The following is a 26,755-nucleotide window of genomic DNA, read 5'->3' on the forward strand; positions in this document are numbered from 1 at the left end:
CCGCTTTTCTCCTGCTTTGCTCACAGTCCAGCATGTAGGGACGGAGGCGGGAGTTTGGTGGCGGCGCGCCGCAGGACGCGGAGAGGCCCGGCAGCCGCCCGCCTTCCGCCGCGTTCCAGACGCTCGCGCGGGCAGGAGCGCGCAGATGGACGCGCCGGCCGGCGGGCGCGGGTGGGCGCGGGGGCACCTCTCTCGCTTCCGCACCCTGGCCCTGCCGGAGCCCTCGCTGCGCTCCGGGACGCCGGCGCCGACCGCGCGGGCGCGCGCCGCGTTGCCGTGGAAACGCCGGGGCCGCCGCGGCGGCGCGCGGGGCGGGCTCTCAGGCTCTCGCGCCCCCGCGCACGCCCGGGCGTTGCGGAGCCCCTGGCGTTGGGCCCCAGAACGGGGTCTCCGACCGTGCGCGAGGCAAGATGTTGAGGCGCAGTCTGGAAAACCGGTAACAGCCCCGGGGCCGCAGCTGCCCAGGGCCGCCACACGCGAGGGCTCGGGTGGGGGAGTGGAGCCTTCCTCCGTGGGCCTCCGCGCCGAGCTCCGGCGCTGGGTCGGGGGCTGGACAGTCGCCGCCGCGCTCTGGGGCCTATCTCCCTGGGCTGCGGCGAGCCCCGGTGGCCGCCCCTCACGCTCCCCAGGCGCCGGCCCCCGCACTGCCGCGGGCCGTGCAGACGCCGGGTGGCAGCCGGGCGCTCGGGCAGCGCAGCGCGGAGCTGCCCCGGGAGCCGCCACTCCGCGGCGGCGCCGCCGGCCGGAGCCAGGCCTCTTCGTGCGCCTGCACTGTGGGATGTGGAGGCCAGGCCCCGAATGGGGACCTAGAGGAGGAGGATCGGCCTTGGGAGATGGTGGGATCTTTGAAGGTTTGCGCCGTCGAAGCTGCAAAATACCCCGGGAATGTTGGCATAATCAAATTACCGTGAAGATGAAGCCATCTCATCTCAAATGAGAGTGATTTGCTTTTTTTGTCACCTTTTTCTCTAGGGATGCTCAAACCAGACAACTGCAAGATGCTGTCACAAATGTGGAGAAGCACTTTGGAGAGCTGTGCCAAATCTTTGCTGCTTATGTGCGGAAAACTGCCAGACTGCGAGACAAAGCCGACCTCCTGGTGAATGAAATCAACGTGTATGCCTCTACAGAGACCCCGAAGTTAAAGCAGGGCCTGAAAACCTTTGCTGACGAGTTTTCCAAACTTCAGGATTATCGACAAGCAGAGGTATGGAGTGAAGTCACACCGTCATGTTATGAATGAGCCCTGACGTAGTGGATGGAGGAGCCCTGAAGACTTGTAATCTACCTAACTGCAGTGGCGAACACACTCTTGATGATAAACGTACCTTTTCATGTCGGTAACATTGTGTAAGTCTATTAAAGGGACGCTTCCTGTGATTTTACCGTTTTCAAACTAAACTCTAGGGTGTCTTGAAGTCCTGAATTTCCCCACCTTACTTGCCAACTTTTGGCCATGGGGTTGCTATTTGCAGGGTGTAGTAAACGTAGTACCCCAGGGAAGAAAAGGAGCATGACTTGTGTCTTGTGTGCAAGTGGGTATATTTTAAAGTATATCTGGAGATGGAAGATGTTGGAAGTGGTTAATGTGAGTGAATAAGTAGTAAATGAACAAGAGATTTTTGTTGCTGCTTCCATGCTCTGGAAAGTTGACCAATGTGTCATTGAAAGGCGGGGTGGGGGGGGGAGGAAGTACAGTATTATTAATTCTAGTCACCATGGTATTATGCATACAAACCAGTAGTGAAATTTTGTGGAGTTTTTTGGTTTTTTGTGGGTTTGTTTGGTTTTTCTTTGCTTTGGGGTGGGGGGAGGGAAGAAGGTGGTATTGTAATTGTTTAAATTGTTAAAGCCCATTTACTTTCATACCTCATCAGCACTTTCACTTATATTTACTTCAGGATTCAAGATACAGGTCAGAAATTTTCACTTTAACTTTTAACTTGTCAGAAGTTGCCCAATTAGAGCTGCATTGCTTCTTTTGTACTTTTCTCATCAATGCTTTTCTTCCTTTTTAAAAGCCTAAAACAGAAATTTCAATTATCAAAAAACCCTCAAAATCAAAAAGAAGATAATGATCTTTGAACCTATAACTGCTAATCATACAGAAATTTGAGTAGTAATTTTGGGGGTACTTTGGGGGAAAATGTTTCATTTTTGTCATATGATATTTATTCTGTAATAAACAAGCAACTCTCAGTTATGTGTAACTAGGAACTTAATGTTTCAAAAGTAGTTTATACTCACAGATAATACTAGAACCCTATGTTAGCCAATAATTTTAGTGCCCCTTTCTAGAAAACCTTTATGCTATTTATCAAATAGCAAACTGAATTGATTTACATTTGTTCTTTTTATTTCACTTGCTTACCAAATGGTGGAGGTGCTAAAGAACAATGAACAAAAGGTAGGCTACAAAAAGGAGAACAGAAAAAAAGACTTGGCTAATCTTTACACTGAATAATCAGTGTATGGATTATTTGAAATGGAATAAATAATCCTGAGTATTCATGGATTTGATTTTAGGATTCCTAATATTTAAATGCTCAATGAGAACTTGATCTTCTCCATTTTCCTAAAATTTTTTAAAATGAAATATTCGTATACATTCTGTTTATAGAAACTAAACAAAAATGAATATGAAGTGGTATACACTCACTGATTATATAAACGTGTATCATCAAAAAAAAAGCCTTTTTCCTGCTACAAAAGTAATACATGTTCATTTTAAACAATTAAATACATGTCATCTTGTATTAGCTATCCTGAAAAAGAAAATTTTAATGTCCAGGAGTTATTTTTCTTATGCTATAGTTATACACTTGCCTTTAAAAAAAAATCCGTTTCTTTAGTGCCTTCCACTAGTGCTATTAGTAAAAGGAGAAATTACTCAAAATTTGATAAATATTGTAATGTTTAAGAAAAACTGTTTAATTCTAAATAAAAGAGAGATCGACCATACAGTATAACAGCTCAGAAACACCATTTATCTTGTTCTCTAAGTGGTCTGTAGGCTTTTTTGCTTTTGAGGATTGTGTTGTTTTAAATGTTTCCAATATGCTATATTTTTCAGCTTTGATTTTCTTATCTGGAAGGTTGGGCTTTTACATTTCGGATATAATGTATGTAAAGTATCCATCCAAGTATTAAACACACTGAAAGTGGTAGCTGTAATAAAATTTGAGCTGTCTTAAAACTTACCAAAAGCTTTTATTGCTACTGCACAGCTTAACAGTTTTTAATGTATTTGAGTTTAGATTCTGAGTCTTATCAATTTCTGGTGGTTATTTTATTTATAAAGGTAACTGACATTTTAATTTAAAAAATTTCAAATATTAATCGGTGTAGTAATTATGTTCAGGTTCGACAGCACAGGTTTTATTTCAGAATTTAAATTTTGATATGTCTATGTTTCTTTTCAGTTATATTTTATAATAATTTTCAATAGGTTGAAAGACTTGAAGCCAAAGTAGTTGAACCTTTGAAAGCTTATGGAACCATTGTAAAAATGAAACGAGTAAGTAAATTCATTTTTTCTACTATTATTAGGTATTCTGGCAAAATATATGAGGTTTCCAATAACTGTCCTTTTAATAAAAGGTACAGAGTAGTGTTTAGTCATTCTTTTTACACACTCTGAAGCGTTCTTAGAACTTTGAGAATAAGGAAGTATTTTTATATACTACTGTAGCATCATAAAGCATTGTTTTGTTTATTATGGAAACTTTAAAATATTTAATATTTATAGTCATGAAGACAGTCATGGACAGAAATTATTTTACTAAATGAATTTGTTTATATTTTTGTTTTAAAGCAGGCAATAACATGTAAACTAAAAATGAATGTGACTTTTTTTCTTAATTTTTTTATTGAGGTATAATTGACATATATTAGTTTCAAGTGTACAACATAACGATTTGATGTTTGTATATATTATGAAATGATCACAATAAGTCTAGTTAACATCTGTCACGATACATAGTTACAAATTTTTTTTTCTTGTGATGAGAACTTTTAAGATCTAGTCTCCTAGCAACTTTCAAAATGCAGTACAGTATTATTAATTCTAGTCACCAGGGTATACATTACATTCCCAAAGTTCTATTTTTTAAATCAACTTTACTGAGGTATAATTTACATGCAATAAAATTCTCCTGTTTTAAATGTACACTGAGTTTTAATAAATGTGCATACATCTGTAACTACCACCACAATCAAAATTTTATGTGTGTGTATATTCATATATATAAATATATATATAGTTTTGCATTGAAATTGTGTCATTATTTGAGAGGATATTAAACTACACACATGCACACAGTGTCACACAAAAAGACACACACTGATTATGCAGTAGTAATAAATCCTGTGGTAATGATGCGTGGATCAAATAGGGAGTGTTCTTCCATTCTTAAAACAGAGAAGTATGTATTTTACTTCTTAAATAAGAGATTTTTATTAACAAAAAAAAATGCCTGTTTGCAGGATGACCTCAAAGCAACATTAACGGCAAGGAATCGAGAAGCTAAACAGTTAACTCAGTTAGAAAGAACACGTCAGAGAAACCCATCTGATCGACATGTTATTGTATCCTTTGAATTTGGGTCTTTAAAAAAATATTTTGTAAGGTATGCAGTACAGAAGTAAATATATATGGAAATTATGCATTTCTACTTTAAATGTGCAAAGAATATGAATGTAAAGTTTGAAAAGAAACACATGCATTTACAAATTCTCACTATGGAAATTAGCTAATTTTAAAGAGAATACACAACTTAATTCAGTCTTCTTATGTTGTTTTCCACAATAGACATTCAAAATATAAAACACTCAGAAGTGTAGATGTTTTTATAAAGAATAAATACAAAATTCTAAGATTTTTTACATAAATGATGACTATTAATTATAAAGTTAAAGATCTATCATTAATCCTAATATATCAATGCCCTCTCAGCCCTGCATTTGAGAAAAGGAAGGAACAATAATTTTTTTCCCAGTAAAATTCCCTTCATCTTAAAAAACAACAGCTATGTGAAACCACAATTATGACTTCCAGCCAAAGACCCTCAGGAGATTCAAGAGTATAACTGAGGTCCACAGCTGGACACAGATCTAAATAGGAGTGTCTACTGTAACAAGGTTCTTCTGTTCAGAATGATTATTTGTTAAACTAGAATGTGCCTTGTTCAGAACTAAAAAGGGACTTCCCTGGTGGTGCAGTGGTTAAGAATCCGCCTGCCAGTGCATGGGACACGGGTTCGAGCCCTGGTCCTGGAAGATCCCACATGCTGTGGAGCAACTAAGCCCGTGCACCACAGCTACTGAGCCTGCGCTATAGAGCCCGCGAGCCACAACTACTGAAGCCCGCGCGCCTGGAGCCCGTGCTCCGCAACAAGAGAAGCCACCGCAATGAGAAGCCGGTGCACCACAAGGAAGAGTAGCCCCTGCTCACTGTAACTAGAGAAAGCCCACATGCAGCAACGAAGACCCAATGCAGCCATAAATAAATAAATAGATAAATAAATAAACTAAATAAAGAAAACAGCACCTGGCTAATTGCCAGCAACTGGGATAGGTGCAGTTGTATATAAAGTACTAACTTATCCCACTGCCTCTTTTTCCCATTCCTTATGTCTTCTCCCTACCTCCTTAAGGTTTTTTACAGCCCACCTTTGCCAGAAACCACATGAGGATTGACTCTTTGGGGACATTTGAGGTTCCAGAACATCTCCATTTCTGAGGGGAATCCCTTGATTAGTGATTTTGGGCTGCACCGACAGCCTGGTCCTCCTTCCTTTGGACTAAAGATACATATGCCCAACCTTGTAATAAAAATGTGCAGCCACATGGCTGGGATCTACAAACTGGAGATTATAGAGTTTGGGTTTCAAGCAAGTCAGACAAACTAGAGAATGCTGGAAAATCTATGACTGACAACTGTGGACTAAGGCAGAGACTAGGGAATATCACCAGTTTTTAAGAATCAAGCCAGAGGTCAAAATTTTGCTGCTTTGTTTGGAGGAGGGGAGAGTACATAAGGGCAGAAAAAAATGTCACATCTGGAATCTTGAGGAGGTGGTAAGATTGATACAGGGGTATTGCTGTGGACACTCGATGTGGAAATAAATGTCTTCCTAAGACAGAGACGCCTCTGACTTTGGTGCTTTGCTGTAAACACTGCTGTGGAGGAGGCTGTCTTACACCATAGACAAAGCAGGTCAGGAGTTTACACAGGGGGAGATAAAGCAGCAACTGAATAGATTATGGCTGTAAATGAATTGCCACACTCAGTGGGAAAGGTGTAGGACTCCACTGGAATTTGACAACCTGAAACCAGAAAATAAAGGACAGTCTACATATAAATGCATCCACTATAAATATAAAGATATTCTATAATAGCATCATAGAATATTTACCAGGATAGACCCTTAAAATTCATCTGATCGTCAAAAGAAGCACATTAAAGTTCAGTATATAAAATAAAAGAGTAGTTCTAATATAAGAGGATTGGGTAAAGAAGAATCCCAGTGCTCTGCCTGGACCCCCTAAGGCCCCTGGTGGCTTCTGAAAAAGCTTCTTGCAACAGTTTGAAAAACACCAATCTGGCTCACTCTTTTATAAGCCATTTTGCACTCATGACTAATTTCATTAAATATACTGATATCCTTATTCATAAAGTTGTATCAGTATTTTAATCAAAAGTATCTCCTACCCAAATTGGTATGTTATAGGATTTTGAAGAATTTTCAACAAAAGGAAGAAATAGAAATCTGTATCCACTTGGCTAAAAATAGCTGTGCGATTTTGGGCATGTGGCTATGCTGGAGTAAAAGGATTTGAGACTAAGAAATGAATCGTAGTTGCTGGAGTGTGGTAGAAGGTTAAGATACCCATGTCCCAGCTGTGGCTTCTGCTTCCCTGCTCTTTGCTAGTTTAGCCAACTCTACCTACCCTTCCAGATTTTCAAATGAAACCGTCAATAAATGGGGAGGGAAAAGACGTTAAGTCAAAAGTAAGTAGTCACGGTAAAAAATTTCACAAGTCGTGTACTGAACAGTATTAGAAAAATAGTCTGCTTGAATATTCTCATTAGTAAAAGGTTAACATGCATCATAACTGTTAGAAATTTTTTTATAATCCTGTGATAGTTATATTTTTAAAAATCTGAAGATCAGTAATAGAATTGTTTTTGATTACTGGTTATGATTAAAAGCATAAAAGTTTGCATGGTTTTAAGAAAACTTTACACCCTATATAGCAAACGTACACACACAGATATATATACGTATGTTTTAAATGCTTAGTTTCTTGAAATTGTATATCTGAATTAACCTAGTTGTAAGAGTATATAATCAATATAAAGTTATGATTAATGTATAATCTAATTGCAAGAAGATATAATTCTATAATAGCATATGATTTTAATTTATTGGAAGAAATTGTTCTATTTGAAATGTATTTTTTTCCTTTATGAAAAATTTCAGTCACAGGTGGGTAGTAAAGTGATGTGTGAAGAGATGGACCCCTATAGTAAACCTTTTTACTTATTTCAATTTATACATTTTCTTGCAAAAGAAAGCAAGGGCTTAAATGTCATAATATTATGTGTCACAAAACTTTGATTCACAACTGCAAATTTTTCCTATGGAGTAACTATTAAGATGATGATATGTGATACTTTTGAGTAAACATAGTACTAACATAGGAAACAGAACATTATTAGAAAGAATTTAATCAGAAAATAGGGCCATGTTTTTAAAAATATGTTATTGTTTAACAAAAAATTTTAAATATTTTGGGGCAAACTGTTGTCCTTAAGGAAGAGATGATTCTTTTAAAGAGAAATACATGACTAGATTGGAAATGTTCTGCACTTTACAGCACTGTAGCCACTAGCTATATATATGGCTATTGAGCTCTTGAAATGGCAACTAGAGTAACCAGTTTTTTAATTTACATTTCATTTTAATTAATTTAAATGTAAATAGCTACATGTTGCTAGTGGCCACCATATTGATTGTACAACATGGATCTAGATAGTATGAGTACTTTGAAGGAAAGCATTAGATTTTCCATCTAATTTATTAGTTGCTGGTATATATTTTTTGTAATAAGCATTAACTAAGTAGTAATAGTGTAATATTGTTAGCTTATAAGAAGAATATACAAATAGAAAATCCATGCTGAAATAAATATTTGTAGTGTATACTCTATTCTACCTGATTAGGATATTACAGAAGTAGAAACATTTCATGCATTTGGAGAACTAGAAGATTGAAAATACTTAAGTATTTGGGGGGAGAAAGGGCTAAAGGGGAGAGAGATAGTGAGGAGAAAAGGAGAGTATGATAAATGGCAGAGACAGTGAAATATGTGAAAGCAGTAGAAAATATAGAAAATTATTTTACAGTAAATCATGCAAGGGTGATATAGGAAAAAAAATGATTTTGTATGCAGAAAGGGAAGGAATTTTGTTTTCTTTTGTTTGAGATCATGAATCATGTCACCTGATAGATTTAAAGTTCTTTATTCTGCATGTGTTTATCGTATAGATCGTTTTATTTTATGTGGTAAAATATATTTTGAATGATTGACACTGTTATGGCAAAAAGCCAGTACCGCAGCGGTAGCGTTTACAAAAAGACTCAGTCGAATGGATTCTGACTTGAGTTTTTCCTGTTCTTTGGCGGGGACACTTTTGTAGGCAGAAACTGAATTACAAAGGGCCACAATGGATGCTGCTCGAACAACTCGCCATCTGGAGGAGACTATTGACAGCTTTGAAAAGCAGAAAATAAAGGATATAAAGGTAACAAAGTAACTGTTAAAGTTCAAAATATGTTTTCTAACCTTATTTTTTATTTAAATTTATGACAAATTTAAATTACTGATTTTTTTAGTCCATAAATAGTCTGTGTGAAAAAGATGTAAACAAAAATATATCAAATATTATTTTCTTATGGAAACAATGGTATTTAAAGGGGCTCCATTCCCAACCAGAGGCCAGATATTCAAATGTTATTACAAATAGTGTTAATCACAGAAAAATGACATTTATTATGTTTTTATGTATCAGGTACGGCTCCAGGCACTTTACATAAATTATCTTTTAATCTTTACAGCAACCCCATGAAAGTGAGGTGGTGTTATCATATATTATGTAAAAAAAAAAAAAAATTAAGCAGAGATATAAAGTAACTTTTCTGAAGTATCATAGCCAAAAGTCTGAACTATAAACCAATTATGTATTTTAAAAATCGGTGCTTTCCATTATGATACACTATCACTAATTTTAATAGCTTATAGGTTTCTAATACCTACATACTATCAAATAAATAAGAGTAGCTAACCACATAAACTTGCATCCGCCAATAAGAATTGACTTATTATAACACATCAGTAGACATTCAGGATCATGGACTTGAGAAGGTCTTCAGTGACTTTCTCATAGGCATCTTGGAAAGATTTGGAGGATTACTTACGATCACTTTATGTCCTTTAAAACAAGTCATCTAAGGATGCCTTTTGGCTCACTGCAAATTTTCCTGGAACAGCTTTTAAAGAAAAGTATTTTTTGTCATTTTAATAACTTATTAACAAAGAAAATATCCTGCTTTCAAAAGTTATGTTCTTATCAATAAAATAGGCATTATCTGCCACTTAATTGTATCATTCCTCTCTACAATCCATGAAACAACATTCATTTGCCCTTTTATTTTTTTTTAATTTCCTATCATAATTTCATAGGATTTCAGAACTTTGATTTTTCTGATAGCCAGGATCAAACGTCTCTACTTTGGTCCTGAAGATGAAAAAAAAAAAAAAAAAAAAAAGTAAGCCTTTCAATTTACTCTGCACTCTGCTGTGTAGATTGCTACTCAGGAAGAGCACCTTAGGAGCTGCCCTGAGACAAACCCTTTTACCAACGTAGGAGAGTGTGGGCAGGGCATAACATTTTACAACTGCTGACATCCTCTCTTAAATTGAGGGAGAAGGGAAGGAAGATTAAAATAATTAGCTTTAATCTGAAAAAGGAGATTGGAGACTTGTGAGGTATGTCTGATTCATTGCCACCTAAGGGCTTCTTTAGTGACTTGGGAGCCTGATTCCTCATGCTACCACTGTTCTTCATGCCTACTAACTTCTCTTTTACACATGGCAATCTGTGTCTCTGATCTTTAGGCTCACTTCAGTGTTCCATCTGCATGCTGGCCAACTCTACAGGTGTTTTTAATCCCATGAGCATCACCAATTACAAAACGGGCAGAGACAGTGAGTGCAGAATTCCCAACTACAATTCCTACGACCTGGGATTTCCTGAAGCAGTAGGACATGGAGTAAGGGACTGCACAGTGGAGGGTGCACAGAGAAGAAAAGGGCTTCCAAGCTTCTCTCTTGGCCTGCTATATCATGACCCTGGAAGAGGGAAGTCTTGTGGTGGTCACAAAAAAAAAAAGAAGACAGGAAAAAACCTACTTTTTTAAAAATGGAGAGATAATTCATATACCATACAATTCTCCTATTTAAAATGTACAGCTCAGTGGTTTTTAGTGTGTTCAGACATGTACAACCATCATCACTCAATTTTAGAACATTTTTATCATCTCAAAGTGAGGCCTAGTACACTCTAACTTTTACCTTCCTGCTCCCCCAGTCCTCACCCCCAGCCTAAGCAACCATCACTAATCTCATGTCTCTTTGGATTTGGCTATTCTGAACATACATTTCATATGAATGGAATCATAAAATACATGGCTTTTGTAACTGGCTTCATTCACTTAGCATGCTTTCAAGGTTTATCCATAGTGTAGCATGTATCAGTATCTCATTCCTTTTTATGGTGGAATAATATTCCATTGTATGGATATTAACCACATTTTGTTTATCTTTTCATCAGTTGATGGACTTTTGGATTGTTTCTACCTTTTGGCTATTATGATTAATGATATAAACATTCATGGACAAGTTTTTGTATAGACATATTTTCATTTCTCTTGGACATTTCATTTCAGTTCAACCATATAACCTGTTGAATTGCTGGTTCATATGGTAACTCTATCTTTAATTATGTGAGAAACTGCCGGACTGTTTTCCAAAGTGGCTGTGCCATTGTATTTTCCCACCAGTAGTATATGAGGGTTCCAATTTCTCTGCATCCTCACCAATACTTGTTGTTCATCAGACTTTTTCATTATAGCCATCCTAGTGGGTGTAGAGTGGTATCTTATTGTGGTTTTGATTTGCATTTTCCTGCTGATGCTTATGGCCATTTGTATATCTTTCTTGAAAAAAGGCTATTCAGATCTTTTAATTGGGTTATCTTTTTTTTATTGCATTTTAAGAGTTCTTTATATATTCTGGATACAGATCCCTTATCAGATATATGTTTTGCATTTATTTTCTTCCATTCTGTGAGTTCTTTTCACTATCTTGATGGTGTCCCTTGAAGCACAAAGCTTTTTAAATTTGATGAAGTCCAATTTATCTTTTTCTTTTGTTGCTTGTGCTTTTAGTGTCATATCTAAGGATCCATTGCCAATCTGAGATTATAAAGATTTATCCCTATGTTTTCTTCTAACACTTTTATAGTTTTCTTTGATGCATTTGAGTTAATTTTTGTGTATCATGTGAACTGAAGGTGTTAAACCTCATTCTTTTGCATGTGACTGACTACCCAGTTGTTCCAGCACCATTTGTTGAAGAGACTGTTCTTTTCTCATTGAAGTCTAGGCAGTCTTGTTGAAAATCAGTTGACGTGGTTTTGTTTCTGAACTCCCATTCTTATTGATCTATGTCTATCCTTATGCCAGTACCACACTGTCCTGATTAATTAACAGTGCTTTGTAGTAACTTTTAAAATCAGGGTGTGTGAGTTCTATTTTGTTCCTTTTTAAGATAGTTTTCGCTATTCTGGATCTGTTGTAATTCGGTATGAATTTTAGAATCAGCTTGTCAGTTTCTACAAGGCAGCTGGGATTCTGACAGGGATTGCATCAAATCTGTAGGTCAATTTGAGGAGTACCGCCATTTTAAGATTAATTATTCCAATCCATGAACATGGGCTGTTTTTCCATTTATTTAAATCATCCTTAATTTCTTTTAACAATGTTTATAATTTTCAAAGTGTAGGTTTTGTGCTTTTCTCAAACTTTTTCCAAAGTATTTTATGATTATTGATGCTACTGTAAATGGAATTGTTTACTTGATTTCATTTCAATTGTTCATTGCAAGTGCACAGAAATACAGTTGATTTTTGTGTACTGATCTTATATCTTGCAACCTTGCAGAACTCATTTATTAGGTCTGATAGTTTTTTGCAGATTCCTCAAGATTTTCTACATACAAGATCATGTCATCTGTGAAAGTGTACACTTTTAATACAGACCCTCATGACTCTAGCAAACTCCCAGAAATATGAGTTCCAGAGATTAATACTAGAGTCTGTTAAGGTTATGAATCTCTGTTCTGTATGTTTTTCCTCCTTACTGTCAAATTGTTCCTTTTCCAAGTTAGGCCTCATTTGAGATGTTTTATGATAAAGAGGGATGCACAGATCCTATACCCAAAAGCCTCGAAAATCAATCAGAAGGGTTACTTTACCACCCCCTTATTTCTAACAAAAACGATATTCAGATATTGCCACGTTGATTTTACCATGTCTGACAAACACTTCTGTTTGTGAGATAAATTCTTGGAAAAGTCAAAACTATTGATCCCGCTCATGTTTTGGGAGAAGCAGACACAGAACATTCTTTTTTTTTTTTACAAACATTCTTATTGTACCTGTTATCAGGCTACTGCTTCAGATGGAGGCAGAGCTTCTGGGTCTTTCTTTAACCTCCCTGGGGGTAGAAATGATTGGCAGTAGTGAGCACTGCTCATAACTGTATTAACTATGTTTGAGGTGGGGGTTAATTGACAAGTCCATCTGAATTTTAGCAGCAGTGTTCATTAGTAAGGTAGCACAATTTTTAGGAAAAGACTTTTCATAGGAACCTTGCAGAGAATCTGTCTTTCTGAGAAAAGCTGGTATGAACTTAGTTGTATAGAATGTGGAAGAAAACTCACAATCCTATTTGTTTCCCACGTAATGGGAAAAGTCATCAGTAATACGGTGTCAAGGGAATTTCTGACCTATGAAAACGATCTTGACCAGGGGTCACTCCTGGAACAGATAGGGACAGGAATTCAGTATCGGTAAAGTAGCTGACGTGAGCAAGAAATAGCTTCAAAACTTAATTTTTAGTAACTTTATTTGCTTATAAATAAATATGAAATCACCATGACTTTTTTTCATAAAATTATTGAGAAAAATGTAATAATTCCACTGCTCAGAAATAAGCAGTTAGCATTTTGGTTTATATCCTTCCATACTTTCTTTCTATGAAATATACACAAGAAATATGCTAATAAGAATAATAACAACAACAAATATTTCTTAGACATTAATTTAACTATGTCACATATTCTAAGCATTTTATATGGATAAACTCATTTCCTCCTCACAGTGTCCTATGAGAAAGGTAATATTACCACTATACAGTTTTGTTTAAATGGGACCACACTATATGTAGCATCTCTTTTTAAAATTTAATATATCATGGATATATTTGTGCTGAGGAAACAAAGGTCCATATTGTCCGTTATGGCATCCTCATATAGTATTTTGCTATATGGATATATCAGTTTATTTAACCAGCCTTCATTGATGGACATCTAGCTTATTTTTGCAATTATAGATCTCATTGCATCATTAAACATCAGCCTTTTTTCTGGTCCAGTTATTCTTTTGGGATAAATTACTAGAAGTGGCATTCTCATTCAAAGAGCATACACACTTTCAATTTGGATAGCTGTTTTTAACTTCTGTCCACAAAGCTTTAACTAGTTAACATTTCTGCAGAACCTTACATGAGCACACCAATGTAACAATGATGAGTAGTAGTATTTTTAATAATAGCCAATCTAATAGTTGAAAAATCAGTATCATCTTAATTTGCTACAGTTACTACTGTTGAGGCAGAGTATTTTTTCATATATTTAATGACACATTTTATTTCTTTAGTAAATTACTCACATTTGACCTTAGCCTATATTTTTATTGTGTTGGCATTTTTCTTATTAATTTATAAAAATTCTTTATATTGAGAAAATTAACTCATTATATTAAAGAGAAGATATGTTGCAAATATATTTTCCCATTTTGTTGCTTATGGTATGTTTTTACCACCTTAAAGTCTTATTTTTGCTGCCAGATCTATTGATCTTCTCCTTTTTGATTTCTGCCTTGGTGTCATGCTTAGAAAGGAGTTTTCATCCGCAAGATTATATAATTATTTGCTCATATTTTCTTCTAGTATTTGTATGATTTTTTAATATTTTAAATATTTTATTTTATGCAGTTGTATTTTGCATATGGTATGAGGTAGATGTCTAACTTTATTATTTTCAAATGGATAGAAAGTTCTCCTGACATTTATTAAATAGCCTCTGCTCTGGAGAGCTGTCATTTCCCCTTTATTTGCCAAAATTATTAACAAGACCTTTTATGACTTTTTTGTTAAATATGCTGCTTTCTAATTAAACCAGATAGAGGCTTTAATGTTATGATAAGGAACAGTTTCTAGTTTAGCTGGTTTACTCCTTGGGCAATAAAAATAGCAAACTTGTGCTGAGCACTTACTCTAAGCCAGTTACCATACTATACCTTTTCTTGGATTACATTTAATCCTTAAGGCAAAACCTAAGATGTTGAAAATAAGGAAAAAGAACAAACTGTTTAATATTACACAGCTGGTTTGTTTCCATCTTGATTTGAACCCAGGTTTATCTTAATCCAGAGCCCCTATTTTAAACTACTAGGCTACCTGCTTTGCAGAATACTTGCCAATGGGTAGAGAATTTCATATTAGCTCCCCCACCCCCCCACCAATAAAAATTAAGTACGTACCCAAATGGCCTTCTAGTCACACAAAATTGAAAAGGAGGAAAAAAAGTAATGCGTGAATGCCTGTCCCTGACCATACTGACCCATTCCAGATTAGCAGATTACATGAGATCACTGAAAGCTATGTTTATTTGAGGAAAATTTTCTCTAAATATGAATGGATCTTTCAAAGTTGCACCACCTTTCTAGTGACTCACTGAAATTATTTTATTTGAAAAACACAATGTTTTTATGTTCTTATACCAGTTGTCATCTAATTCTTCCTTGCTATTATCCTCCTCCTTTCTGCCCATTTTCCCATGTTTTATGAAATTCTATCAATAGCTAGAAAAAAAAAAGTATAACTGGTAGTTTTTCCTCCTTACTATACTCAGGGATATAGCTGTCCTCTGTGATAATCTTAAGGCTTCATGGTTCTTGGGTCAAAAATTCCAAGTCTGGAATACTACCTTAGCAATGCCACTGATTCTCCATCACTGTTTTTGACAGAAGAGTTAACAGGGCTATTCCCATCTTAAATAGATATATAGTATATGTTTTGTCAAGAAATAAAAGGTCAAACCATAAAGGATTAAACCAAAGTATCACAAAACTTGAGAGTGATTTTTCCCTCATGTTCCAAGTAGTAAATAATAGCCATTTACTAATTAAAGCTACTTCTTAAAATGTTTATCACTAATTGAAACTAAATTTTGAGACTGCAAAATGCTAACAGACTCAAAGTTGAGCTCTGTCTTTTAAAATGAGAGTGTAATAGATTCTCTTATCAGAGGATATGGATAAACCAAAATAATGTATCATTCTTCAGTGACAGACATATCAACATATTTTCAGGGCTTACTTATGAGCTAAGGGGAATATAACTCCTATAAAATGCTATTAAGAAATTGTTAGTTCAGAGATGACATCACATTCAGAGATTTTGGCATCAGGGATTTAATAACTATATTCAAATATTCAAAAAATATTTTAAATTATTTTGAATTTTTTCCATATTCCTCAAAGTTACCACAGTGGAATAGACTTGAATTAAGCCTAAACCTACAGATTTAGGTGTAATAAGGCTGTAAATGTTTGGATTTCATTAGTTATTAAATAGTGTGCCAGTCTATTAAAGATTTAGAATGTTCATTTGTAGAACTATTTAAAAATAGGAGTAATACCCAACTTACTTGAGTGATTTAAGCTTAACCCCTTACTTTCTAGCTAGTCAACTATCTTAGGAAGACTGACAAGAGAAGTACCAGCCCTAGTCAAAAGCTATTCTCCCTCTAAGGTATTCCTAGGTATCTGGTGATTCTTGGTGTGGAATCCGAAGTTGTACCTTGGCATAATGCTGTTTATTAGTCAGTTGCCAGTCCAGTATACCAGAGCACTTTGTGACCTATATGAAGTGACAGTAAAGGTCATTGTCAGTTATAGTTATACGTCATTTATCCCAGAGCCCAGTCTTTGCATTTAGCCCTACATATGTGCTTGGCAGCTCAGAAGGGTTACTTTCAACTACAGATCTATTTCCACTGAGTAGCAATCAGAAGCCTGTTAGTTCTCCCTTAAATATTTTTCTAATCCTTAAGAATGGAGATGGAGAGGGGAAAAAAAAAATCACAGGACACGAAGGGATATCTGTATGGCTATTTTCCAAGGTGCAGGACTACTCCTATCTGGGTGGTTAACACAGGAGAGCAGAAATGAAGGAAAATGAGTATTTGACTATTGCCTTCTAGCCTGACCCATCCCATCTATATTGCCCCTGAAAGGACAATGCTTGAGTATTTTCTATCCTATTCTTATTCTGCCCACTTTTCTTTACATTAATGCTCTGATTTTTTATTTTGATAAGGGACAAGATAACAAAAGGATAGATCCTATTTTATTGCAAACTTGTCTGGCTTGTATACTTTCCCTACCTACCAATTATCTCACCTCTGCTTAGATCAACATGCACATCTTTATTCATTCTCTTTGCTCATGACCTTCCCTACCGTAAGTTGTCATCATCGTGCTCACAGAGTTTACCTGTAGTTTATTTGCGAAGGAAATGATTGATTCCAGCGAGAACAGCACAGTACAATGAGCAAGAGCTATAACTTTGAAGAATCAGATCCAAGTCTTAACATTATAGCTGTGAGCAACACTGGACAAGTCATATATTTGTAAACTGGAAAGCTCTATGCAAATGTATGGTGCTACTATCAGTAGTAGGAATGTCATTATTACCAAGTAATCCCTTTGTGGTTAGAGAATACAAGTATCATATAAATATGATGGGATAGAATTCTTGCCTAAAAACATTCTTTCAAACATCAGTTGGAGTTGCTAAAAAAAACAGCTTCAGAACTAAACTGCTTTAGCTAATACTTATAGGCACTCAGCAACAGAGTACATAATGACATACATTTTAGTCAAATCTTTTTTTAAATCATAAATAACTAATAGAAGAACCGACTAAAAAAGGGAAGTAAATAATAAGATAGGAAATATTTTGTGTAATTTGAAAGTTTTGCTGCAGAAGGTCTTTGCAACTATTTTTATTCCAGTTATCTTTTGTACTTCATCTGCCCTGTGGAAAAACAGATACCTCTGTATCTCATAAAATGCCAAGACTATATAGTAAGGAATAAATTTACTAAATTCATGAAGCAATTTATATGATTGTTTAAATTCAAATCCTTGTTTTTTTAGACTATATTTTCAGAATTTATCACTATCGAAATGTTATTTCACGGCAAAGCTTTAGAGGTCTACACTGCTGCCTACCAAAATATACAAAAGATTGATGAAGAAGAAGATTTAGAGGTAAGACTATGTCCATCTAAGCTCAGTTCTTCTATTGATATGGAAATGTTTAAAAGAAAGCATTAGTTTGGGTAAAAATATCTTAAATTAGAACACTACATGGTTTAGATGTTATTGTATGCAGTTCCAAATAGCTGAACCTGTATGACTTTCTATTTATTTCTATTTACTTTTTAACTTTTCAAATTAACCCTGGTAGAGTTCCAAGGATTAATCCAAGGATTAATATCTAGTAAAACATAGAAATAAAGCCATTACATGAAATAATGTATCATTTTGACTAGTGATATGTCACATGTGCTAAAAATAGCATTTATTGGTTTGAGCTAACATTTGAGTGTTTATGCCACAACACCCAAAGCTTTACATGCATTTTCTCACTCACTCCTGTGATGCAGGTACTGTTATCATTCTCGTTTTACAACTAAAGAAACAGGTGTAGAGGTTTTAAGTAACTTAACTTGCCTTTGGCCACTTAGCTAGTAAATAGCAGAATCTGGCTTCTAACTAGTTTTGTGGGACTTAATCAGTAAGCTGTGAAATAAATGTAGGTTTGCTTTGTACTGATAGTTAAATGCAAATAAATCTTACCGGCCAGCTAACATTAGAGCATTTAAATACCAAAGCCTGGTTTCAGCAAGCTCACCTGAAGAGTTAATGTCCTACAATCTTACCTTCCAAAAGGGGAAGAAAAGGCAAAGTATTTTTGCTGAAATAGATAAAATATTCGAGATATACTCTGTCTACAGTAGAAGTGAAAAAGGCCACGTAGTCTCAAGATATAACCAGAATTTTATATTAATAAGTGATAGAATTTGAGAGTGTCTGGCATTTCATAATTTTGAAGATTCCATTTTTTTTTTAACTAAAGTATCTATAAAGAGATCCCCTGGGCCTTCACTTCCCACTACTCTACTGGTTCCAAGAAACTTGAATTCAGTAAAACCAGATTATAGCTTGGCCAAAATGAAGAAAAGTACATGTTTTAGTATGTGTATATACATTTTACAGTGTCAAAATCTGATCGCAGTTTTACCTCAGCTAAGCATACACGATCGTATTTCTATTACTGTTAATAGATGGCTTCTTAAGTGTCTATTTCCTCCAAATACTAAAGCTAAGGTTTCTAAATTTTTACTCCTTTTTGTATCCTATTTTTTAAAAAATAGATCAAGCTTTTATCTGTAATTTGTAAAAGTAGCAAATGTTTATATAGTGATTACTTTGAACCAGCTACTGATCTATGCATTTTCATTGTATTATTTTAACCCTACCATCAACTTTAATAAAAGTATTTATTATCCTCACTTTTGTGGATGAGAAAACTGAGGCACGGTGAGGTTAAGGAACCTCCCAGAGGATCCCATAGCTAGTAAGTAACAAAGCTGGGAGCCAAACCCAGAAGTTTGACTATAGACATTGTGTTTTTATTCCCGTCTATACTGCCAGAAGCGTGGTTCTTGATGAGTGACATGAACCATTTCCTACAAGAAACAACACTATATTGAGTGGCAGGTTCAAAATTGATCCCCCACTTTTCCTACAAGACATAAGTTCCCTTTACAAGTATTTTCATTCTCCTTTTTCTAATACCCTTGACCCAATACACTTGTCACTATAAGTTCCTTCAAGCCCTTTGGACCCCGAGATTTTCTTTCTCATTCTAGAGGTCCTAGATATTTTTTATCACACCACTTCCTTTACCACTTCTCTTACCACTGTTCTTCATCAGCTAGCTAGGTAGCTTGTAGGATTCATTAAAAAAAATTCAAGATCTCAGGGCTGTGTGATAGATGTGTTTTTGAGGATGAACTTCCCCACTTTTTCTAATGGGGCAGTATTGAGCAAGTTAACTTCTTCATGCTTCATCTTCCTTATCTCTAAAATGGAGATACTTATAGTATAATAAAAAGTACATTCATCAACTGTTTATTGAGCACCTGTTATATGCCAGACACCATTCTAAGTGCTGAGGATTTAGCATTACAAGAATTGGTCCAAGTTGTCAAAAAGCAGAAACTTAAAAGGAGTTCAGACATTTAAAAAATATACTGTGTAACTATTTACGTTTTATAATGTAAAGAAGAAAAAAATGTAGAAAGAAAAAATAAAGAAAAAAATAGAGTGTGCTGCAAATGTATGTGATGGAGGATTCTAAATAGTCTAGAGAATCAAAGAATGATTTCTTAATCAGAAGTTTGAGGGATAAGTAGGATACGTGGCAACAGCTTTCAGGCAGAGAGCTCAGATAGATATACAAAGGTCCTGAGATGTAATGAACTATAGGCCTAAGCTATCACTACGATGCCATACAGAAATTGTGGAAAGGAGAAGACAGCAGTCTGGGGAAAGTTGTGTGAGACAAGTCGAAGTAAAATTACATCAAACAGCTACCAAGATGAGGAAGGACCCTTTAAATACAAGTTTCTCGGAAACAAGTAGAGAAAATATGCAGAGAGGAACAGAGAAATAATTTGCTGTTTAGATAGCAGTCCTGACTTATTCAGGCAGCAGCTAATTTTTTGCATCTAGTTATCAGAAACCATCTTACCTGATTTGTTCTTCACATAAAAAGTATTGTCAGGCCCATATTCCCCTTCAAAAGATCACCTCTGTACATTCAGTTCAGAGCATATTCAGATCTTGAGACTCACTCCTAGAAGAGATCTTGGACCATATTGGAAAATGCATTATTGCCAATAAATTAATATTCCTGTAAATCTGTTGTTTTGCAGTAGGAGACTAATATTCAACTGGTTTAGACTTTTACCCCAAGGGTTGTAAATTATCTTCCATTTCCCACTTTTATCTTTGCTAGAAAAGCTAAAATAAGGAATGTTGTTCTAACAAAAATATATTTCTTCCAAATACCAGTGGATTGAGTCATCCAGTTTTGATATCATACCAGGATGCCAGGTTCCATGTCTGGCACCAAAATATAATTGGGTCCTCAGTAAACTGTTCAATAACCTAATTATTAGCATGCCTGAATTGCCCTTAAACCAAGTCATACCTCTTGCGTTAAGTTTCATCCCTTGATTCCTTTTGTGTCCTGCACTTCTTTAAGGTTTAAAGAAATGTGTAGAGACATCCCCTAGTTTGGGTCGTTTTTTCTCAAAACACCCAGATTAAGTTCATGTTAACATCATTCGTTTACCAGGCTGCTGTCTTAAGCTGGAAGGAACTGCAAAGATAAAAGAAGGCTTCTTGCTCTGGAGGAACTTAAAACTAGTTGTAGAAACAGACATGTAGTTACAAAACAGTGAGATAAAAGCTGTACTGAGGGTATAAACAATAGGAGCTACTGACTAGAGAACAGGGGAAAGCAGAAAAAAGATGGCATTTGACTTGGCTCCTGAAGGATGAGTAAGTGCGCTGAAATTCCAGGCTGAGGAACCAGCACTGCAAAGTCACAGTAGTATTACGTGTTCTGCATATAGGTATACATGCTACAGGTGAAGTATCATGGGTACGTTTGGGTGATTGTAAGCCTTGAATGTCACCTAAGGCATTTAGACTCTCAATAGTCAGGAGCCAAAGTTTTCTAGTAGAGAAATCATATTTTGGTCTGTAGTATGCTAATTCTAAGTAAGCTAAAGATGTATAGAGTCAATAAATTAAAATAGAACTACCTCAGGTGAGAAATTTAGGGAGAATGCCCAGGCTTCTAGCTTGGTCTAAGGTTTTGGTAATGTCTTTCACTGTAAAGGTGAATCCAGAGCTACACTGTCCAGAATAGTAGCCATTAGGCATATGTGGCTATTTAAGATTAAATTATACTTAAAAATTCAGTTTGTCAGTCACGTAAACATTTCCAGGGCTTAGTAGCCATATGTGGCCTTTTTGGACAGCACTGAACAGCAAGCATTTCCATCATCTCAGAAGATTCTATTGGACAGTGTTAGTCTAGAACAGATGGTACTAGGGAGCATAAATATGGCTATCAGAAGAGTCTACAGAGAATTGGTGGAAGGGTAGCCATTAAACACTATGTAGATCTTTCAGAGAAAGGTGTCAAAAAAGGTAAAGTGGCCTAAGGGAAACCCTTTAAAAATATTTCAGGTATATGCCGTAGAAAAAGGGATGTGAAGAAATAGAGCAGCTAGCACATGAAGAGTTTAGTGATGGCATGCATGGAAAAGAAGTTTCAGGACAAGGTCAGTTGAAGACAGAAAGACAACTTTGGTGATTGACAGCAAGACCAATTTCAGTGAAAGGGGAAAGCCTAATTGTAGTTTGCTGACAAATGAAGTATAATGTTTGAGAAGTTTTTTAAAAAGTAAAGTTATACCTTGAAGTAATTTTTTTTTAACGGATCTTGCTTGTTTGCGGGGAAGGAAAACTGGAGAAAGAGAGCTTTTGTTTGTTGGTTTGAAGTTTCGCTAAAGGGAAAGTGCACCTTGGAGAGAATCAGAATGACATTTGCTTTAAAAAAGGAAAAGGATAGGGTGAAGAGGAAAAAAAGAGGGAATATGAAGAAATTCACATCTGACAGACTTGGCTTCTTTATGTTACAGAAATGGTGGAAAAGCTACAGGTAGGGAAGCTTAAGACCACAGTAAGATTTGGAACTACTGCTTTAAGGAAAAAGAACCGACAAGCGATGGCATTCCAGATCCTAGTGAGATTGGAATCCATAAATTAGAGTGGCTCCATTTACTCTTCTGTGATGTACTGTGAAAGCCATCAGTGAATTTAAACTGATACTGAGGAGAGGCAGAACCAAAGAATCAAAGGTGTGACTTAGTCTTCCCACTGGCTTGCATACTCTTTGAATGTAGGAGCTTTTCACGTTTCACCAGCAAAAGCTCTTAAGTGACTGTTTCAGGGCCCGTCATCATCTTAGGTGGTTCAATAGAATTTTTTAGCTTACATCTTTCCAACTGAAAATATTTTTTTATTTTTTTGATTTTTGTTTTAAATTTACAATAAATAAATGAAACTTTGTCCCCAGTGTGGGGAGGGGAGTTGCTTAAAAAAATTCTAAACTAAGGGGAACTTAACATGATAAACTAAGGGGAACTTAACATGATTTTCTAGATTTCCATTGTTTAGTATCACTTTATAACGTTTTGTCATTGCAACAGGTTTTCCGAAATTCTCTGTATCCACCAGATTATTCATCCCGTTTAGATATCGTAAGAGCAAATTCAAAGTCACCTCTTCAGAGATCACTGTCAGCTAAGTGTGTATCTGGAACAGGACAGGTGAGCTAGAAACCATAATTTAAAGGAATGTGAGCTCCTGCCTTTGGAATTGTTCAATACTAAAAATGTTTCCCTTAAGTCATAGGACTTCGAATAACTTACCCTCTCCTACCCTCTTATGTAAAATAACAGAAGATTGCACTAGGTTCGGCTCTTAATTCTTGTATCATCTGTAACATATTACTCTCTGAAGCAGAACACTTGGGAGAGAGGTGGAAGGGACAGGAAAATGCTGATCTACATTTGTTCTCTGGTATAGCATGAAGAGCACAGATTCTGAACTCAAACTATTTAGGGTTTAAATCCCACTATCACAGCTTACTGGAAATGATACCTAAAAAGGGCTTTTGTTGAACATTATCATAGATCCAGAAGCACATATCTTTAGGGTAAAGAATCAATTTTCTTTTCTTCTATATCCAGAAAGCCTGAAGTACCTGGTATCTAGAACAGGGAGGGGTCAACCACCTTTTTCTCTAAGGGGCCACACAGAAAATAGCAGGTTTTGTGGGCCATGTGGTCTCTGCCTCAATCAAGAGCAGCCATAAACAATACATGAACAAATCAATAGTTGTAATAAAACTTTATTTACAGAAACGCCACAAACTGGGCTATAGCTTGCCAACTCCTGATTTAGAAAGCTATGACCTTTTTCATATCTAGCCTTCAGAATTTAAAATTGAGCAAAATATTTTCATAATATAACTTTCAGGTAAGTGTGACCCAGTACCTTCTGTTTTCATTTGATTCTCCTCTAAGCATTCATTTACTGCTTTTTATTTATGCATCTCTCCCCCTAACCAAATTATATTATTATTCCAGTACTAAGTGCCTTGCACATAAATTCCATAAATCTAGTATTATAGTACATGCAGAGTTTTGACCTTTTAGAGCTAATAATATCACCTAAATTAGCCAAGATCTGTGTAGCACTTTAGAATACATAATCCCAGGGTTTCTCAACCTCAGCACTATTAACTTTGAGCCAGGTAATCTGGAGGGGGGGAGGGAGGCAGGGGTACTGTCCTGTGCATTGTACAGATGTTGAGCAGCATCCCTAGCCTCTACCCACAAGATGCCAGTAACACACACACAAACACACACCCCCAGTTTTGACAATCAACAGTGTCTCCAGACATTGCCAGATGTCCCCTGGGAGGTATAATCACCCTCAGAAAAGTTTGAAGCAGGATGACCCAAGTGGCAACAGTCAGGACTTAAACCCAAGTAGTGAATTCAGATTCTCAACTCATTACATTTAAATCACACTATTTTTAAAGTTTAATATTTCAGTTGCCTAGTTGAAACATCCTTGTGTTTTTGCCATCCCTTTAATGACTCTCATTCAGATACCTGTTTTTGTGACCTAAGAATTGTTTAACTTAAAATATTTTTTGACATTTATAATATACGGAGACTATACTTTTCTCTGAAAGTCGGTTATTGAAGTACCTGTACCCAACTGGAATCAAATGGCTAATTTCACATTTTTCTTCAAAAAATAACATGAATGAAAAAAAATTTGCGTCTGTTTTCAAACCTTAAAATACAATAATTCATAGGGAATTTTCATTACTAAAAGTTAGTACTTATGGACATTTTTCTGAAATATTTGTTCTATGTGCACTTCTCAGGGCGCATGTAAAAATATTTTTTAGTTAGTATTTTTTTAAATGTTTTAACTTTTAACAGGTACCCACCTGTCGACTAAGAAAGGATCAACAAATAGAAGATGATGATGAAGAGGATGAAGACTTAGATGTTACAGAAGAAGAAAATTAAATTTCTTAAGTAAACTTTGCATTTCCATTTTCATCTTAAATGACTTGGAATCCAGAATGACTAAAACTGTAAAACTTTATACTGGCTTGAAATGAAATGAAATGAAATCCTACTGGAAATGGAGAGAGAAATTATTAAAGGAAATTTATGCTGACCAAAAATGAAGGTTTTAAAAAATATTACACACCAGTCATTTCAACATTCTGTCTAGCAGCATGTGATCTTTTTGTATAGGTTCCATTTTTTAAAAAAGATTGTGTATTTCAGAAGTATTTCATATTAATGCACTATACCTAGTTGAGGTTACACTAGTTAAATAGATAACAACAACAAAAAAATCTAACAATTCCACTTGCTTCCTTTAGGTTAAGACACCATGCTTTCAATACCAGAAAAGGGTCCTAGATAGTCATTCTGATGAAATACAAATTCTGTTCCATAAAGCTTTAATCAAAAAGCCAAGTTTTCTTTTTTTACTTTTTTTTCACTTCTATTACAACCTGAATTTCATCATTCGATATATAAATTTACTTTTCAACGAGAGTATTATAGTCACTCTTAACAATAATAGGACACTAGGATATTGGTGTTTTACAACTATACATAAAGCATAAATTTTAACTTTAGAAAGCTACGTTCAGCTTGATTCGGGTTTTAAAACGAAGCCACTGTCATACTAAAGCGCTATATATGGCACTACAACTTTTGCAAAGCTATGATTTGGTGGATGTTGCCCTAAAAAACATCATGGAAAACCATAAATCAGTAAAAATTCTATAAAACTTTTACCAAATTACCATCTAGTCAATAAAAGAGTGTACAGTCACTCTTATTCCTGAAAATATAAAACAATTTAATCAAAGCCTTTCAGTATGTCTGATGCTTTTATTCTTTGGATGGGGAATTGTACTTCTCTTATTTCATAAATCCCAGTCAGGCATATAAAAATTACGAAATGATCATTTGGGATTACCACAAAAAGATAACAGAAAAATAAAGACTTTCCAGAAAGCTTTTTTGACTTTGTTATTCATGGTTCTGTTCTTAACAAAGCACTGCTTCATGAAAATAGCCCTAAGTGATAAATTTACTTAGTTTTTAAGTAAAATATTCAAAACATTTTAAAATCCTAAATAATTTAATATTCTTAAAAAACTGAGGATATCATTGCATTTTTATTTTCTCAGTATTTAATCTTGGTATTTGTAGCTGGGAGAAAAAAAACACAGTTCTAATATTGCTCTTGCTGCTTATGATAGCAATTCACTTCTCTTGAGCATCAGTTGCCCTATTTGTAAAGTTAAAATAGTGCCTGATATATAAAGCAATCAGCAAATAATTCTGTTATAAAACGTATGCTTTGGCTACTTCAAAAAAAATATTCTAAGGACGAAAGGAATATTATACAGAATACTTTCGATGTAAAATTAAATTTTAGACCAGACGTAGGTTGGCAAACTCCTTAAAGGGTTACACAGTAAATATTTTTACAATTTGTGAGCTGAGAGACAAAATCAATGCCATTACATAGGTACTTATGTAACCCTACTTAAAAATGTAAAAACCTCTTTTAGCTTCCTTATAAAAAGACAGGCTATAGGCTTCCATTTCTTATCTCCAAAATAGGTTTATTAGGGTTATTGGAACTAAATGATATAGTTAATTCACATGTAATTAAAGATCATAAATACACAGTATCTATTATAGCTCAGTAAATATTAGCTTACATTTAATACAAAGATGGAGGTGATTGATAGGGTCACTGCTTATTAGGTGATATATGGACCAAGAGCCAATGCTCTTGACAGTGTTTTCAGTAAGTGGTAAGTGTGTGCTCCTAACACAATGATTCTTACCTATCTCTTGGTTGGGATTAAGTTTACTTTCTAGGCATGATCTATATTTTTCAGAATACCTCGAGTCAAAAATGTTTGGCTTTAAGATAATTAAAGTGCCACTGGGTATTAAACTAGAGAACCAATATGCCACTAGTATACCTGATACATCTAGGAGAGGAAAC

General features: G+C 35.6%; 1 protein-coding gene across 1 annotated transcript; it reads left to right on the forward strand.

Moving 5' to 3' along the window:
* Positions 1–276: 276 nt before the first annotated feature.
* CIBAR1 (CBY1 interacting BAR domain containing 1) lies at positions 277–25,750 on the forward strand. The gene is given in 9 exon segments (XM_082434190.1): positions 277–436; positions 973–1,207; positions 3,449–3,517; positions 4,486–4,605; positions 4,608–4,628; positions 8,705–8,809; positions 17,633–17,746; positions 22,834–22,953; positions 24,646–25,750. Coding segments are annotated over 9 exon segments (900 nt in total). The 5' UTR covers positions 277–410; the 3' UTR covers positions 24,736–25,750.
* Positions 25,751–26,755: the final 1,005 nt, after the last annotated feature.

This window comes from Balaenoptera physalus (genome assembly GCF_965194825.1).
Source record: "Balaenoptera physalus genome assembly, chromosome: 17".
In the NCBI taxonomy this organism is placed as follows: Eukaryota; Metazoa; Chordata; class Mammalia; order Artiodactyla; family Balaenopteridae; genus Balaenoptera; species Balaenoptera physalus.